This window comes from Filobasidium floriforme (genome assembly GCF_021052385.1).
Source record: "Filobasidium floriforme strain CBS 6241 chromosome Unknown HD553scaffold_4, whole genome shotgun sequence".
NCBI classification, from domain to species: domain Eukaryota; kingdom Fungi; phylum Basidiomycota; class Tremellomycetes; order Filobasidiales; family Filobasidiaceae; genus Filobasidium; species Filobasidium floriforme.
In genome coordinates this window covers 1,048,373-1,065,649 of record NW_025763625.1, presented here as the reverse complement: position 1 = coordinate 1,065,649, position 17,277 = coordinate 1,048,373, and the positions used below count along the sequence as shown (strand labels likewise).

Sequence of the window (17,277 nt, the reverse complement as noted above, 5' to 3'; positions counted from 1 at the left end):
CGAAAAAGAGGATTGGTTCATTCATCTATTCGAGGTTGCACACGAAAAGGGATAATCTACATTATCAAAAAACATATATGTACAATCGTCACCGAGCTCGGAATGAAGACAAGGCAACACGGTGATAGTTGGAGCGAAAATTCGAAGGGGTGGAAATTGTGAAACGGCCTTCCAAATCGAGAGCGAAGAAAGAGGTCCCGATCATACTGGAACCACGGACACAGTCTTGTCCTGGGCTTTGCGGGCCTGAGTTCGAATGTCCTTGTTATCGATGGCAATGCTCTGTGGTAATGATCATGGAGAAGTTAGTTCGATCAAGTCGTCCCTGGGAGCTCCGGGCGGCTTACCTTTGTACTCTGCGATAGCGGAAAAGACGTAAAGGGTCACAACGCAATCGATCAGCCTCTCCCATTGTTCGAATCGACAATACCGAATCATCAAGACTTACATTGTTGGTCTTGTAGATTCCTACCAACCGATGACTGAGCTCAAACATGTCGTTTCGAAGAGAGATGATGATGCTGCCAATGAAAGGTTCATTCAGCTATGGTCCGAGCCGACTCTGCGGGTGACATCTCGCTCACAATTGGGCTGCCTCGGTCTTCGACTTGATATAGTTGGCGATGATCGAGACATTACGGAAGTCCAAAGCCGCATCGATCTCGTCCATAAAGTATAGAGGTGTTGGCTGTAGGGGCTAGCGTAAGTTTGGGGAACTTGTCACGTCGTTATTTCTAGTCAGCCTACCTTGAATACGTGAAGGGCAAACACCAGGGCTAGCGAACTGAGAGTCTGTGTAGAGATATATGTTAGACAGATCACTCGTTCGAACGCCTTGCATGCCATCGTGATACTTGCCTTTTCACCTCCCGAAAGATTCGAGATGTTCTTCCAACTCTTCTTTGGCGGCATCACACTAAAGATGATACCCTCTGAGAACGGGTCCATACTGTCGACCAGCTCGAGTTCGGCATTCCCGCCGAGCGTGATCATCTACGATGGAGAAAGAGACGACATCGGTATATTAGTCAGAACTCAGAGATATATACGGCTAAGAGAAGCTTACCTGGTACATCTCCTTGAGTTTGCTGCTGATCGTGCTAAAGCCGACCATGAACTCTTCCAATCGCGTTTTCCGGAGGTCGTCGTATTGTTGCTTGGCTTGGTCCCTGTCTTTCGTAACCATGTCGAGGTCTCTCGCTCGATCGAGGAATTCAATCTCTCGCTTCCGGTATTCAGCCAGCACATTGAGATTGGGTTTCATACGCCCTAGCTCCTCTGCAAATCCGATCAAAGGTCCGGTTAGCCTTCTTGACCTCGAATGGCCAGTAGGGGAATCAGGAATGGAGGTACCTTCTAGCTGCGTGATCTCGGCATTAAGGACGTCTCGATTGAGTCCTTCCAGCTCGTCTGCGCTGTGCTCGACCAGCTGAGCGTCCTCTGCATTCTTGTTCCGTCTGGAGCTGCTTCGAGTCCCCTCTTCTTGCTCTTCGTCCATATCTTCGTCATCATCGTCTTCTTCATCACTGTGCCAAAGTCGGTTCGATCAGTTCACGACGAATGTCTAGCGTGTACTTCAGTCAATCTCACTCGACGTGAACCAGTTCCAGGTCTTGGAACCGTTTTTCCCAATGACGAAGCTTGGCGTTGTGATCCTTCAAGAGCTTCGTTTGTTCGTCAATCTTCTGATTGACCTCGACTTCGAGCGCTCGGAAAGAATTGATGCTCGTCGTCTTCGCCTCGAGTTCCTTCTTGGCCTCGACCAGAATGTCTTGTACATTCTCCATCCCGATCTGCGCCTCGTCCACTTTGCTTTGAATGGTCTGCAAATCGGAAACACAGGCCTTCCAATCCGCCTCAATGGTCTCTAGCTCTGTCTCTAGCTCTTCCATCTTGCCGGTATCAGCGGCGAGCGATTTGTCGAGTTTCTCGGAATCTCGCTCGGCTTTCGACCTGGCTACCTCGGCTTTCGTGAGGTTGTCTCCGGCTAGATCGATCAAGCTTCTGGTGTTCGTCACCTTCGATTGAAGCGCGCGCAACTTGACGCCTCCCACTTCGAGAATCTTTTCTTGTAGATCCTTGATGCGCGATTCTATTGATGATGTTTTGCCCTTGAGCTTGTCCAACTCCTTCGAATTTTCAGCAATCTCTTTGTCGAGGCCGGTTATACGCTTTTGATCTTCGGCATTGGGTTTGGCTTCGTTACTGCGGGCGACGGACATTCGTTAGCGGACTTCTTTAGTAGCTGACAATCTTTACGTACGCGACTTCACGCAATCTCTCCTTCGCGTTGGCAAGCCTTGCATCACTGGTGTTGAGATCCATCTGGAGCTTCTCTAGCGCGATCTCGACTATCGGAATACGCTTCTTGATCGACGCCATCTCGGCTTCAGCCTCCTTGCGGGCGCTCTGAAGCGCGACGAGGTCGGCCTCGGCAAGGGCAAGCTCTTCCTCGTACTTGGCCAGGACCTCTGGTTCTACAGCTTCGCCCGAAAACTTGGAGCTCATGCCTCCCCTTTGAACCCTGGCTCCGCCTCCTGACATGGTACCGGAGGGATCGATCAACTGCCCTGCCAGCGTCACAACTCTCCACCGCTTCTTGCCATAACCAATCCGCTGTGCTTGCTGCAGGTCCTCCGCTACTAGGGTGTTGAAGAGGCCTTTGTAGAATGCTTGAGCGAACTTTGGATCTTTGGGCTTGATCAAGTCGAACAATCGCGGAACACCTTCGGGGGTCTCGATAGGCGCCAGATCTCTCGGTGGAAGCTTGTCTAGAACCATGATAGATGCCCGTCCCACGTTACCTTTCCGTAGCACTTCGATACAGGCCTGTCCTTGTTCGACCGTATCGACGACCAGGTTGTTCAGTGCTCCACAGGCAGTCGTCACAGCAACGTCGTATTTGTCATCGATCACGCCCAAGTCGCCCAATCGACCCTGTTAATCGTCATCGAATTTGAGTCTCTTATGCCTCAGAGTGATCTGAAGGTCACTCACGTGGAACCCCTTGAGCCGCCCCTGCGTCTTCAGCTTCGTCAGCGTGTTCAAAACCGCATTCTCTGACTTGTTTGCCGCCAAAGAGGATTTAGCGTCGTCGCTTCTCTGCCTAGCCGTTGTGGCCTTCCCTTTTGAAGACTCCGCCCTGGCTTGGAGGGTCTGAAGGGAGATCATAAATAACGTCAATCGACGCACAAGGAGTGCATTACGTCGTTTGATCATACCTGGAGCTTGTTCTGCGCGGTCTGAAGTCCTTTTTGCAATTCTGAGCTTTCTTCCGTCAAGGCTTTGTGCTCCTCCCGCTGTACGCGCGAAGGTCCAGGTATGAGCGAGCTGGCAGCGGCTGGTTCTCGGCCTTGTCACTACATACCTTAGACTGCACGGTCTGCATCAGCTCATCCAAAGCCAAGTGCGCCGCGTCGAGGGCTTTCTGACCAGCGATCGCCTTTCCAGCAAGCAAGGTCTTTTCTGAGTTCGCAACGTCCACAGCTGATTGCCGACTGTTGATTTTGGCCACCCATGGTTCGAGTTCCAACTGCAATGTTTCGATCTGGGAGGTGAAACCGTCCGTCTTGTCTGATGTGGTAATGCTTGTGAGTATGACGTTCAGAATCTTCTCTCGGTTATCCTTCTGATCGAACCTTTAAGGCTATCCCTGACTTCCTCCAAATCGGCTTCCTCCTTGACCAAGCGGTGCTCCATCTCGTTGATCTGATTGCGGATCTTGTCAATCTCTTCTCCTTGACTTTCGAACTGATGTGCCGCTTCTGACCGGGCATGGCGATTCTGACGATAGGCACGGTGTCAATAGGTTGTAGATCCACATGGCTATCGCTGAACTCACCTCGCTCAGCGTCTTCTTCAGCTTCTTCTGTTTCGCCGCAAGGTGCTTCTTCTTCTCGCCCAAAGACAGCTCCTCTTTGCCGAACTTCTTGGCGTCTTTCAGCAAAACATCGACATGCTTCTTCACTTCGTCAAAAGCCTCGAGCTTTTCGTCGTAGGCCCGGGTTAGCGCATCGATCTCGGCGAGATTTCCTGCGTTCTTCTCCTGCTCTGCCACAAGTCTTGCATGATGTGTCTCCTACAGTGTGACAAGTCGAATCTCAGTACAGTTCTCTTTCCGACAAGACAATCGAAGAGAGACATGACTTGAACTGACCATCATCTTGTTCGTAATGGTGATGTTGTTGTTCAGGGTATGAATGTGGAACTGATACAGCATCGACTTCTTGCGAGTCAATTCGTTGCTATCCCGAAGATAGGATTCGGCCTCCTGCTTCTTCGCCTAGATATATGAACAGACATCGTCAAAATAAGTCGGATCGAGCATCGCAATTCAGGCGGCCACGAACCTCCAAGCCTGACTTCTCCCGCTCGACCAACTTGAGTCGACCCAGGCGTTCTCCCCTGGCCTCGTTGAATTCGTCGACTTTGATCTGAGCGTCTTCGATGGGTTGCTTGTACTTCGAGGTACCGATGATGTCTTCGAGATATTCCAGAAGACCGTCTTCGTGCTCCGTAGCGCCCTTGGGTTTCATTTGGGCGATCGACTCCACTTCGCCCTGATGATGGATCAGTGAACGACCGGGAATGTCAACTTCTGAGTTTGACGTGGGTAACAGCGGTAGACGCGGTCACTAACCTGGAGGATCAGAAATCGTTTGTGATCGAGATCAATACCGCGACTCTTGAGCAGTGTGGTGACTTCGCTGAAGTTGCTGGTACGATCGTTAATGGTGTATTTGCTCGAGTTGTTCCGATGAGCAGTCCTCGCTACGATCAGTTGCGATCCGGGGACGACTTCATACGCATCTGAGCCAGGCTACGAGGGGTTGATTTTGACGTGTGTCAGCCATAGTATCGGGATTCCGATCAATGCAGCCGTACCTTGTCGATGATCTCCTCGAACCAGACTTCGACGGAACAGCTGTCCAGGTCCTCGCTACCTTCAGAGTTGTGGATCAACTCACTCAGCTTCCCTTGTCGCATCTTGCTGGCCCGATAACCGAATACGAAAAGCATCGCATCGATAGTGTTGGATTTCCCGGAACCGTTCGGTCCGACGATTGCGGAAAAAGACTGCACAAGAAGACGAGATGGTTCAGACGGGAATGGCCGGCAAGCCGACAGAAGCAGAAACGGCTGACCTTGTGGAAGGGCCCGATCTCTTGACGACCTCGATAGCTCTTGAAGTTGACAAGGGCCATTTTCCGAATGACGAGTCGCTTCTTGGGACCCTTCTCGACCACGACTGGCGGCTTTACCTCGACAGGCAGGTTCTGACGGGTTGAAGGTTGCAAGATGGCTTCTGCTGGCTTGGCAGGCGCTGCGAGCGGAGTAGCCGATCGAGAAGCCGCGAAGCGTAACGATTTGTCTATCAAGTCTTCCTCTACATCGCTCGCTTCCGATTCATCTTCTTCGACTTCGGCTGTATCATTCGGTGCTTGAGGCGTCATCTTGTTGGAGTCCCGCGTTGAGGGTGCCTGAATGGTTTCATCGCCATCTTGATCGACCTCCATAGATCCGCCTTCTTCGATGATATCTTCTTCAGAGTCGGATTTGACAACTCGTTTCCGCCGTGCTTTTCCATTACCGGCCTCGATATGGTTGGCAAGGCTGGGGCTTTCAGGGGTAGGGGTGATTGACAGCCTAGCCGAGCGTCTAGGTACTACAGCCTCGTCCGTTTCAACGATGGTGGAGCTGCCTCGAGAAGCTCGAGTCCTCGTCTTTGGCTGAACGACTGCTTCTTTGGTACTGGATGTCCTGCTCCTCTTCACAGTAGCTGTGGGAGCTGTAGCCGGTCGTGCTCCTCGCGCACGGGTCTCTCGCTTTACAGCTACTGGTTCTCGGTCGCTCTCCTCGTCGAGCAGACTGTCCTCTTCCTCCGGTATCCGATCATCTTCCGAATCCCCTTCGTCTTGCAGAGACGAGGCTACACTGGCACGAGTCTGTCGTCGAACTCTTGGTGCAGGTTCGGGAGTCGATTCGACCGTGGCAGTGGACGCAGAGCTCTGGCGCGTAGCTCTTCGAGGTGGCATTGTACAAGTGTCGAAGCCGGCTGCTGGTTACTGTTTGCTGCTACTTCAATATCTGGAATGACCAGGAGAACCGATGTGATTTAGTAATTTGACAGGGTTCAAAGCCTTTCTGGTGGCAGTATCGTATCATTTCGATCGAGGATGAGTAGGACGATCCCCGCGTTTGTTTACACTTTGAAAGGCTCGGCGGATCGGGCGTCACATTCAAAACAAATCGACTAGAGGTCGGGGGAAACGCGTGGGAAAACATGTCTGGCCATAACATATGCATCAAGACTCTCGTTATATAATCGCGCTTGGCTCTTGATGTCACCTTTCTCGCTCAGTGGCATGAGACTACATGTCGTCGAGCTCTTGTGCAGCCCTCTCTGATGACAGCAGCGGTGGAGGCGCAGTTACAAGGTGGTGACCCATCTACCATATGGTAGTACCGGAATACCACAAAGTGCTTGCCAACAAAGCAATCACTAAGATCCAAATCAACCTCCCCGCTGATGTACTTTGAAAGTACTTGACGATTCCATTTCATGTATCGTCCCTAACACCTCGAGCAAATACATTACACGGGATTTTGGCTCTACATCTTGGGGAGGAAGGTCCAGAGTTCGCCTATGACATCCTGCACGACCCGACACGCTGTGCTCGATGATCGCCAATCCGTACCTGAGGCAAAAGACGGTCATCAAGGCTCAAAGCTCGATTTGTGATATTGGGCACGGGATTCATAGTGCTGAATGATACTACATGAACATACATGCCTGGCTCTATACGTCTGTATCTATACCGTAGCCCAGTCCTGCGGCGTCTTGAGCACCTCCATGATCTTGGATTCCCTAGTGCCGTCTCCTGCAACGCCCATGTCGGACATGTACTCCCAGCGCGCTGTCTCAGGCAGACTGCAAAGATGAAGCATTTCAGATTATTAGAAACGACGAATCAGACCACGCTCAAGTTACTGCATACCTCATAAGAATGCTTTCGATCCTGGCTCCCGGGGTGAACAACCCGAATTTGGTACCGCGGTCGTAGACCAGGTTGAATTCGACATACCGTCCCCGTCGAATGAGCTGCCATCTCCTCTCCTCTTCAGTCACCGGCGTGTGTATACGACGCTTCATGATGGGTACGTAGGAGTTCAGGAAGCCATTCGACATGGACTTGACAATGTCAAAAATCTGGTTGGCCGAGGGCTCTCGAAGTGGTTCTTCAGCCTCCAAGGATCCCACGATCCTTTTACCAGGGACAGTATGGATGTCACTGATGGTGGTAAGGTCGTCGAAGAAGATCCCGCCGATACCTCGCGACTCGCCCCGGTGAGGGATCTGTCAAAGCCGAAACATAGGAGATCAGAGCCAGCTACTTCAACCATGTCCGTTATATTGCGTACGTAGAAGTATTTATCCGCCCACTTCTTCCAAGCAGGGTAGTACGCCGTATGGTGCGCATCTGCGGCCTGCTTGATCGAGTTGTGGAAATGCTCGGCGTCCTCGGGATAGAGGTAAGAAGGCGTCAAGTCGGAGCCACCGCCGAACCACCAGGCGATGGGCTCGGCAGCCTTACCAGACGAGGTGCTGACACCAGCAGTGGTATCCAAGGCGTCTTTGGGTGTGCTCGCCTTGTCCAACTCGAAGTAACGGTAGTTCATATGAATGGTAGGCGCGTGGGGGTTCCAAGGGTGCAGTACGATCGAGATGCCCGCCGCAAAGAAGGGCATGCTCTTGTCCTTGTCCTCCTCAGGGATCTCGAGACTCTTGTGGTCTGCCCGCATCTGCTTGATGGCAGCGGGTGGCAGTTTGCCGTGTACGACCGAGACGTTGACTCCACCCTTCTCGAACACTCGTCCTCCCCTTATCACGCAAGAAGAGCCTTCCCCGCCTTGAGGACGGAGCCAATGATCTCGTTTGAATTTGGGGGCTTGCATGTCCGAGTTGTGCTCGTTGGGTGGAACAGACGCCTCGAGCTCCTCGAGGCCGCTGACGATACGATCCTGTAATTCCATCACCCAGGTGCTCATGCTGGCCCATCTCATATACAGATCAGCTACGAACAAGAGTCGACGTCAGGCAGGTCATTGCTTACCGGATACGCATAGGATTCTGAGTAGGGCAGCGAGGTTGCCGAAGATCAGCGGAAGAAGCATGCCTTCAGTAGGCCTCGTGAACATACCTCGGGATCATCCCATTCTTTCGGTCGTGTCGGATCATGCTCATCTCCAATGTTGTTGACGACCTTGTTCTTTCTTCGCATCGTCTCGCCATCGTCAGACTTGCGGTTGACAATCAGATCGTCTACACTCTCGCATTGAACGGCTTGAGACCCGTTTTGCTGTGCAGTCCATCCCGAGTACAAGGCGATTGACAGACCAGCCGCAAAGCCAGCTGCGGCCCTGGAGTACAAGACCTTGCGCGACGAGTCGGCCGGCGATGTGCCTTTTGATACTCGCTGGACATTTCTTACTGCAGAAGATGCGAGGGAACGAGAGCTCTTTGGCATGCTCGTGACAAGCCGAGATCGGATGACATTGGCGGACAACATGTCTTTTGGGAGGGTTTGGCCAGTAGATGACGAATTTCAGGTCAAGCAATCGAGCGATTTCCTCCGTTTTGATTGCACGGTTACTGCAGGCTATGATGGGCTTGATTTCGGTAGACTACAGGCTGCACAGGTTTTCACGAGCTCTGAGAGTTTGCAAAGATATACGACAAGCCAGAAGCAAATACATTCATCTCGATGGCGTCGACCCGATCGACCCCTCGCGGACATTTCCGACCATTCTGGCTGTTCGGTCAAAACCGCGCGCGAACAGGAAGGACTACGGTGATTGTTTCGGCAGCTCGGCAGAGTATCTACGAGTCTCGAGTCGGCTCTTGGTCGTCTTGATTGACACCCGCTGCTCGAAGAAGGCTCGCAAACTCGAGTCGTCCAGTAGCTTCACATAGCTGTTGACACGTCCGCTCAGTCTACGTTGTCTCATGACCGATAGCGCCGCTAAAATCATCGCTTACCTTGTAGAACCTCGAAGAGCTGTCCATCAGCAACGTGCGGGGCGAGTCGAACTCCGCAATACGACCTGCATCCAGGAACAGAATCTTGTCATAGTCGATGATGGCTGGGCCCGATCAAAGCAAATCTATCAGCCTTTTGGTACTGCTATTGTGAACGGACAGTCGGCTCTTACTCGTCAGGCGATGCGCGATTGTGATCAAAGTCGATTCGGTAAATTCTTCGCGAATAGTCCTCGAGACTGTGCGCACGAAAGAGCAAAGAGTCAGCTTTTGCAATGTAGAATGCACCGACACCGACACCAGCTTACTCAAGGCGTCAGTCTCGTCTGCGTAGGACTCGCAAAGAGGCATATCAGCGTTGTGATCTGCGTTGTAAACGTATCAACATTGGTCGACTCACAGTCGATGCTGGCGGTCGCCTCGTCCATGATGAGGATCTTTGGATTTCGTAAAATAGACCGAGCCAGACAGAGTAATTGCTTTTCTCCTTGCGAAAAGTTGTCGCCACCCTCCGAGACGTCGGCATCCAGGTTCAAGAAAACGTTACGATTTCGATTCTCGCCATCCGCTTCAAGAGAATCTTCCGGCTTCAAGAGGTGTACTCTCCGTAGTGCCTCGAAGATGGCGGCATCATCGTATTCATCGAACACGTCCAAGGTAGAGCGGAGCTTGCCGCTCAGGACGGTAGGGTCTTGAGGGATAATCTGGACTCGCGATCTCAGCTGACTCAAGCCGGCCTGAGTGATGTCGATGCCGTCGATCCTGATACTGCCCGATGTCGGTTCGACAAACCTTAGTAGGCTCATCGCGAGAGTACTTGATAAGAGACTCGGTAAGCGCGTGACTAACTGCAAGATAGGGAGAGGGTACCTACCTTTTCCCGCATCCTGTTGCTCCGCACACGCCAATCTTCTGTCCAGGTGAGATGGCGAAGGACAGTTCGTGTAAGACGGTAGGGAGACCAGGAGCATATTGTATAGATAGATCTGGGGGCCGCGAAATATCGATCAAATCACCTGAAAGTTCCGTTGTATAAGAATGACTTACTGTCTACCTCAATTTTGCCAGCGTGCGGCCAGGCGGCAGGCACCTTGTCGGTAAACTCGGCGGCTTCGATCGGGAGCTGACAATACTCGTCCAGTCCTATCAACAAAGTGAATTTCATGTCCGTGTTCTCTATCGCGAAATCATCGGTCGATACTCACGTTCGACCTGCGAACGCAAGAGTCGTCAGCAAGGAAATCGGACTATTTACGCAAAAGTCACTTACTGCCACCATCGACTGCTGTAGCTGAACCCAGCGACGAACTACGAATAGTAAATCGTTGCTAACGCTTAACGCGAATGTCAATGCAAAGCCCGCGAGCGAAGCCGAAGTGGGAGTGACCAGTACGACGACGCCTGTGAGCCCTACAATGGCGGACGACAGTATATTGAACCGAGCGGAAACCCATCGAGAGACGGTCCAGGCGAAGACTGAACGAAAGGCACAAGGTAATCAGGCCCAGAACGGGTCCCACATAGTCAAAAGGCCCGGACATACCTGCACTCGAAATGTTTCTGCGGGGTCCAGCGATGGCAAACCAGTCAACAACCCGTACTTTGTGTACATTCGAGAAGCAGGGTAAGCAACTTACGCATCGGACTGGAACACAATTGGGAATATCAGCGTACAGTCGAGTTAGTAAGTCACCCATGAAAGTGAACTCACAATTTTGGTCATCCGTTCCATCATCGAGCGAGAAGCCCCATAAGCTCGGATCGTCTGTATACCTCCGATCACCTGAGTTGTGAAATTGAACATGTTGGGTCAATCCGTAGTCAAGCCAAAGGAAACGGTCAGGGGATAGGACCCATATGCACTGGGCCTACGACTCACCTCGCTGAACGTTGCATACAGTGGCGATCGAGTCAGAGAGTCTAGTCGCCTTAGATCTCGTGAGACCGGGCCATACAGACTTGATGCCCTGTAGTACAGCGCTCCCAACAGAACAGCTGCTATCATGAATCGCCATCCTCCTACCCAAGTGATAGACCCGAGGGTCACGATCACATTGAGGAGGTAGAATACACTTCTGCCGAAACTGTCTGCAGTAGAGCTGTCCAACCCCTCCATGTCCTTTCCGAACCGATTGAGGGTACGACCCCTGATGCTGGTGTCGTGGAATCGGAGAGTCGCCCGAAGAACCCGTTCAAGCATGCTTCGATGAATCTTCTCTGAAGCTGTGAGTGAGCCCTTGTAAAGTACTGCGAAACGACTTTGGGCCGCCTACAATGCGACATGCTTGAACGACTTAGCAGATTGTTCCGATCACGGCTACATCATTGCTTACTACGGTGCCTAATACGGTTGCGATGGCATATACTGTGATAAAGTAGAGCGGCGTGTGTTTGGGCTGATCATCGGAATAACTCGCAGACCACAGATTCAAGATGTATCGGTCCAGCAAAGGGGGGCAAGCGCCAATGACCGTAACAAGCAAGAAGCAGATCCAAAAGGTTGTGGAACCTTGTGCCCGCAAGTATGTCTTCCACGTTCTGCCTGCTATGGCGCCGGTCTGTCGATTTTCATCTTCGACGAGCTTGCGGGGGACGTGGTGAGGTACCGCATTATTTGCGTCGTCTTTCTGCTGAGCATCACCTTCGGATAAATCTGCGGCTGTGTCGAGAATTTCTTCGACTTCAGGTTTTGAATGCGTTGACATCGAGTCGGTGTTATCGCCTGCAGCCTCGTCAAGCTCTTCTAGATGACCAGCTTCGACAAAGTCCTGAACCGTTCCCGAATATTTGACGTCTCCGTTGTCAAGGAGTACGACATGCGCCGCCACCGGAAAGAGCAGCTTGATCTGATGAGACACGATGATGACTGTTCTGCCCTCAGTTAAAGGTCCCTTGAACAAATTCTTGACGATGGCAGCCTGCGTGTGTGCATCCAGGGCGCTCATGACGTCGTCAAGCAGTATCGTCCTTGCTCTGCTATAGATCGCTCTTTTGACTCGAATCGAGCAGTTCAGCGATCCAAGCGTTACTTTGTTCTCTTGGCTCGAAGCGGACTCACCGTGCCAACGATACACGCGCTCGCTGTCCACCGCTCATATTTATACCTTGAAGTCTCACAGCGAGGGATCAGCGCAACCGATGTGACCTTTTGCGTTGTTGAATGAACCCACCTTTCTCGCCGATCTCGGTCCATTCACCGTCCTCTAGGAGTTCCAGATCCGCCTGCAAGGAACATGCTTGAATGACAGATCGGAATCGGGCTTCATCCTCCGGAGCTCCGAAGATGACATTCTGCCGAAGAGACCCGTTGATCAAGAACGGGACTTGAGAAGCGAAAGCCGTGTTGCCACATAAAATCCAATCTTCTGGTGGCACGGTTCCCCCGTAATCTTCTATAGCCGACACTGGTGATCTTGGGCATAAGATTTGCCCAGCCAGAAGGTCTGCTTCCCCGAGTAGTCCAGAAAGCAAGAGGGTTTTCCCGGCGCCTAAACGGCCTGCCACAATAGAAAGCTGACCGATAGGAAATTCGATGTTTACATCGGCAAGAGTAAACAAGCCCGAGGGGGTGTTGGTGCCGGAAGGTGCCACAGACGCAGGTCCTGTCGTGGCGGTGCCGGATGCCACGTCTCTAGGCCAAGTAAGGGTTGCGCTACGTAGGCTAACAGTGTCATCGGTGTTGTCGTCGTTTCCCGGCACTATTTCAGCCTGACTGAGGTATTTCTGTATCCGGCGCAGCGAAACAAAACCTTGGAGCACGGAAATTGCGGTCTCGGGCAATGCGCTTAGACTGAATTGAAGCTCTTGAAGCACCGACAGGCCAGGAAAGGCCACGGGCGGCGTAAGTTCCTTTTTGGCGATCTGATAGAGTGTTTTGTTAGCGCAGCGGCGGAATATCACCTTCAGGTCGTATGCTCACGATCACGTAATGGAAAAAGGTTACGAGTGTGACCATGACGGGGGTGACGGCCCAGATCCAGTTGAGAACAACTTCGATCAAGTAGTTTCTACGCAAGTACTTGAGTTCTCGAGACCTTATCTTGGTCACCTTGCTCTCGAACTTTCGCTCCCAAGCAAAGAATTTGATCACCCGCACGCTTCCAAGGATCTCGTTCATGACAGCTGTTCTCTCATCGCGAGCTTTCATGAGCTCATCTTGCGTAGAAACCACGATCTTGGACGCGAAGTGATTGAGTGGCAGCGTAACTGTCGCGAGCAGAAATCAGTACGATGCCAGGAATGAAGAGAAATAATGGGAATCCTAACTGATAGAAGCTGCCATGCCTGTTTCGCGATCGAAAGAGTAAGTTTACTCGCCGAAAGTTCGACTTTAAGAGTCTTGAACTGACCATAGATTGCGGAAACACCCAAAAGCTTATAGAGGAAGATCCTGACCAGCGATCTATGAGTCAGTAGAGGCGAGCAAAGCACTGGCCCGGTCAACCTCACCCGCCTACAACGATCTCTATGGGGGAATCGATCTGCCGCTCGGTCTCAGCCGGTATTCTTTTCCAAAGCCAGCTACATCAGGATACTCACAAGTGAAAAAGTGTGAAAGGTGAAGTCTACAAACTCATGGCGATCAGGTCAGCCTCTGTTCTTGCATCCGGTCGACTGTTGCGAATTACCTGCGACTCGATCCACGTCCACGGTGAATAGCGTCTGTACATATGCAACAGTTCAGACGATGGCAAACGCTCGCACGGGTCCTATCATCCGCACTTACCATAATCTGAGCTTTACTGGATACGTCCTCTTCGTCTTCCTCGTCTGGGCCTCCCACATCAAGAGGGCCATCTTTGCTCTCGCCCGCTTGATCATCGCCGGCCTCCGCGAGTCTGTTCTCCTTTGCTTCTGCTTTCGAGCTACCTTTGTTCGTCGCCGCCAGATCCTTCTTGACCAGGGTCTTACTGAAGAGTAGGGTACTCAACTGTAGCTTGATCCTGTTAGACAATTGCGTGCTGGTGATATACCTGGCTCGTTCGAAAGCAAGCCGTTCTGAGTCCAAGCGCGCCTCACAACGCGTCTCAATTGGATCACGACAGGACATACCACAAGATTCCGACTGCCAGAAACATGACAATGTTCGAAGCTGCCAATCCAAAACACATGACCCAACCATACCGGATATTCTTGCGGTCAGGGTTGTCCTGCAGATATTGAGTCAATTGCTGGAGAAATACGGCGGGAAGATAGTACAGCGCGGCGGTAGTTGCAGCGAGGACCACGACCCACTTATGAGAAGAGGAGCGAAAGCTTGAAGGTTAGCCGAAGGGGACAACAGATTCACAAACGCGATAGGCTCACAGTAAACAGGCCCTTATTTGCCCAGAATACCTTTGCCAGCAAATTCCAGCCTTCCGGCAAGTCGTCGAGTCTGCCGAGCATTCCGCTTCGTTTGTGATACCTTTTCAACTTCCGGGTATCTCCAAATACACTTCGCATGAGCCGGAAGTTGTACATTGATCTCATGCTTCGAGGTAAGATAGGAAGCTGCCAGACGTGAAAGGACGTCGACTTCTTTGCTCTGTGAAGCAGTGGCTCAACCTATTGGCAAACGATCGTTCAGCCTGGGTTCATTGCATCGGCAAGAACAGCGACTGCCTATTCTCACGTATAAGAATAATACCGATCCGAGCACCGTACTACTGAGTTCCGGTGTGACGTTTGCAATGCGATCGTTGAGTTCTGGAATCGAAGCTGATCCCTTTTCGTTTTGGGCATAATGCTCTTTCATCGAATCCAACAATTGTTTCGTGAACAGCTTCTCCATGGGGAAATAGAGCTCCGGTCCCCTGGGTATTACGGCCACAACGATAACGAGCGCTGGAAAGAGCAACAATGGTTGAAGTGCTATGTTGTACATGTCCCAGGTGGTCGAGGCCAGGGGTGAGAAGACGTCGTTATCTCCCCGAGCGATCGTCGCATCGGGAAGCATGACGAAAACGATCTGGCAAAGCCAGGTCACCGTTAAGAGGATGGCCTCGTGTAATGTGGTAGCGTAGTGCTGCGGTACGGAGCTTTGAGAGAGATGCAAGAGCCCGAGAGAGAGGGCGTAGACGTGGACGGGTATGATTCCTGCCAGTATGGCCAATGTCGATTTTGCGTAACCGTGATTATTGCCTATATACCATCCAAAAGCGAACAAGTTGGACAATGTTGGGAGGAGCAAAAATCCGAGATTTGCGAGTTTGAGGCGGTTCATCTATGGAATAGCACGATTGTGTCAGGTATATCGTGGACACCGGACATCGCGCGGCACGTACCCGTCTCCAGAAGATCTCCTCCTGACCTTTTATCGGCACCCCGTCGATGCTTTCAGGCCTAAACGTTGCAAATTCGTCCGAGTCCACCGAAACGGCACCCTGATCCGTTTCAACAAGAGTGCGTTCCTCCGGCTCGTCATCTTCTGTAGTCTCGAGTCGAATCGTTCCAGGCTGACTCGGGTCCTTTGGAAGGGTTGGAACGTAGAGGCAAGCAGAGCTCGCGGCAACCGCTATAGGCAACGCCAGCAAGATACGGTGTGTGATATCCATGTTCTGTCAGCTTTTTCCAGTGATCCAGAACTATTGCTTCGGTGGCTCAGATGAGCTAAGATTGCGATTCCCTTCCGAAGTTTGGCGAAATGATCCTCGCTTTTGATGATGGCCTCGATCTCCCTCTTGTCCGGGGTAGGGGCAGGGGGGACAAGTGGCAGGGCAGACTTTTCAATCTGAGAGGAGATCCTATCCTCGCTGTGACCCGAACCGTTCGATGGGGCTCACGAGAATTTGCGTCGAGCTGCGTATTGGTCGAGTCAAGTCGTGCATCACGATTGCACAGATGGTCGCCATCATCATGCAATGCATGCAACACGCTCGTCCACGATCGTCATCGCCCGCACGTCGATCGGTCAAATCCGATCGAACAACGCGCAACGCAGAAAATAGTCATCGTCTTCGGTTCCGAGAACTGGCCCGTAGCAGAAGCGCGCTGAGCGCCGAATACAGCTGAAACGTCATGAACAACTTTTTATACGATGCTTTGCTCTAGCGCTCTAGTCGACTCGGGCAATGTATCGGCATCACACTGATCGATAGAGAACAGCATTTCTGCGAATCCATGCTTTAAACATTACAATCCCGCTCCGCGCTGCCCATGTGGCGCTGTACGAAAGAGTAGCCGAACAGAAGATTTCGACAGCGCTGGCCGTACTGGGGTCCCGGCAATAGTCATCCCAGAACTTGGAGATGTGATGATGCCTCATGGGAGCATTCGGCCCTTCTTCTCGTAGCCCTAAAATGCGTTGTGATGCTTAGGCCAACGCTTAGCCTTGGTGGAGCAGCGGCCCGATAAACTCCTCACATTGAAGTTCCATCATGATTAAATGAGCGAATTGTTTTAGGGAAAAAAAACCTTTGAGTATCGACCCTTACCCCCTCGACTGAAGCACTAGATGTTGAGAATTTACGATTGGCCTCCAGTAGCCGTCGACCGCAACCGAAGCAACAACGAGACGTCCTTGGGGATATTTCCAATACCGCCGTGAACAACAGGAAGCATGTTCCTACTTTCGACGTCGATGGTTTTCAAAGTCCTTCCAGCTGCGGCAGCAAAGGTTCCCCAAAAAGATGAAGTCGTGCTGGCCCCAAACAGCCAGAATGACTAACCTCCCTGTGGGCTCTGCACTAATGAACAAGAGTCATATCGAATTGACGTCCTTGTGTTCGGCTGTTCCCCTTGCCACAGCTCCGGTACTCCTGCCTCTACCACTCAACCCTCCGCCACTCCTGCCTCCACTACCCCTACTGACGCTCCTGGCAAGCCACCCTTTTCAGTGACTTCGCTATGTTCACTCGAGCATATGCTGCTTCTTCGATTTGGCGTAGGACGGGTGGTTCTCGCCCCAGTTGTCATCAAATGGATCGAAGACAAAACGGTACTTGTATGTCGTCCAAAGGGCTTCGTCAGAAACATCTTGCTGATCGTTTATCATCAAAGATAGTACCCGTACTGCATACTTGAAGGACCCAATTCTGTTTTGCACCAAGACATGTTGAACTTGATCTTGTCCCACAGGGCTATGGCACCTTGTTTGCAAGAGGGGTTCGTTCAATGGCCAGTAGTCAGGCCCAGTTGGAATCAGGTGAGTCACATCCGGGTCGTGTTGTTTGACTGATAGTCGATGATCTGCTCTTAGGAACACTGGAAGATGCAAGTCCGTACAGCGCAAAGGCTTAATCTATTCACAGGGAGCG

General features: G+C 51.8%; 3 protein-coding genes across 3 annotated transcripts; all 3 read right to left on the bottom strand.

The window, feature by feature from the left end:
• Window positions 1-10: 10 nt before the first annotated feature.
• Window positions 11-6,145, bottom strand: HD553DRAFT_306758 (RecF/RecN/SMC). Its single transcript, XM_046179332.1, has 20 exons — window positions 5,145-6,145; window positions 4,885-5,076; window positions 4,640-4,819; window positions 4,350-4,559; window positions 4,157-4,282; window positions 3,842-4,078; window positions 3,639-3,783; window positions 3,368-3,573; window positions 3,222-3,299; window positions 2,998-3,156; window positions 2,264-2,937; window positions 1,591-2,205; window positions 1,354-1,526; window positions 1,067-1,278; window positions 859-993; window positions 748-792; window positions 585-688; window positions 449-521; window positions 348-356; window positions 11-282 (listed from the first exon to the last, which is right to left on the bottom strand). Exons 1-20 carry the CDS (start codon window positions 6,033-6,035, stop codon window positions 202-204), a joined length of 4,545 nt encoding a protein of 1,514 aa, XP_046038992.1. The 5' UTR covers window positions 6,036-6,145; the 3' UTR covers window positions 11-201.
• Window positions 6,146-6,364: 219 nt separating this feature from the next.
• HD553DRAFT_306757 (Coproporphyrinogen III oxidase) lies at window positions 6,365-8,709 on the bottom strand. Its single transcript, XM_046179331.1, has 5 exons — window positions 8,202-8,709; window positions 8,115-8,131; window positions 7,423-8,050; window positions 6,999-7,357; window positions 6,365-6,931 (listed from the first exon to the last, which is right to left on the bottom strand). Exons 1-5 carry the CDS (start codon window positions 8,568-8,570, stop codon window positions 6,814-6,816), a joined length of 1,491 nt encoding a protein of 496 aa, XP_046038991.1. The 5' UTR covers window positions 8,571-8,709; the 3' UTR covers window positions 6,365-6,813.
• HD553DRAFT_306752 (multidrug resistance-associated ABC transporter) lies at window positions 8,710-15,865 on the bottom strand. The gene is made up of 27 exons (XM_046179330.1): window positions 15,307-15,865; window positions 14,655-15,245; window positions 14,348-14,587; window positions 14,093-14,274; window positions 13,767-14,013; window positions 13,669-13,702; window positions 13,580-13,605; window positions 13,490-13,521; window positions 13,390-13,430; window positions 13,307-13,324; window positions 12,960-13,246; window positions 12,211-12,901; window positions 12,099-12,144; window positions 11,374-12,028; window positions 10,920-11,309; window positions 10,752-10,823; window positions 10,678-10,685; window positions 10,584-10,600; window positions 10,311-10,516; window positions 10,246-10,252; window positions 10,088-10,183; window positions 9,915-10,026; window positions 9,441-9,856; window positions 9,349-9,366; window positions 9,214-9,279; window positions 9,041-9,144; window positions 8,710-8,974 (listed from the first exon to the last, which is right to left on the bottom strand). Exons 1-27 carry the CDS (start codon window positions 15,574-15,576, stop codon window positions 8,882-8,884), a joined length of 4,965 nt encoding a protein of 1,654 aa, XP_046038990.1. The 5' UTR covers window positions 15,577-15,865; the 3' UTR covers window positions 8,710-8,881.
• Window positions 15,866-17,277: the final 1,412 nt, after the last annotated feature.

Excerpts from the sequence above, each read along its gene's own strand:
- HD553DRAFT_306758 (XM_046179332.1), bottom strand. The coding sequence starts at position 6,035 with ATGCCACCTCGAAGAGCTACGCGCCAGAGCTCTGCGTCCACTGCCACG. Across the intron at positions 2,938-2,997 it reads GGCGGCTCAAGGGGTTCCAC|GGTCGATTGGGCGACTTGGG; the intron begins GTGAGTGACCTT and ends GACGATTAACAG. Across the intron at positions 1,527-1,590 it reads CTGGAACTGGTTCACGTCGA|TGATGAAGAAGACGATGATG; the intron begins GTGAGATTGACT and ends ACTTTGGCACAG.
- HD553DRAFT_306757 (XM_046179331.1), bottom strand. The coding sequence starts at position 8,570 with ATGTTGTCCGCCAATGTCATCCGATCTCGGCTTGTCACGAGCATGCCA. Across the intron at positions 7,358-7,422 it reads GGGCGGATAAATACTTCTAC|ATCCCTCACCGGGGCGAGTC; the intron begins GTACGCAATATA and ends CGGCTTTGACAG. Across the intron at positions 6,932-6,998 it reads ATCGAAAGCATTCTTATGAG|TCTGCCTGAGACAGCGCGCT; the intron begins GTATGCAGTAAC and ends TCATCTTTGCAG.
- HD553DRAFT_306752 (XM_046179330.1), bottom strand. The coding sequence starts at position 15,576 with ATGGATATCACACACCGTATCTTGCTGGCGTTGCCTATAGCGGTTGCC. Across the intron at positions 14,275-14,347 it reads CAAATAAGGGCCTGTTTACT|TGGGTCGTGGTCCTCGCTGC; the intron begins GTGAGCCTATCG and ends TCTTCTCATAAG. Across the intron at positions 13,522-13,579 it reads CCTTTCACACTTTTTCACTT|ATCGATTCCCCCATAGAGAT; the intron begins GTGAGTATCCTG and ends ACCGAGCGGCAG.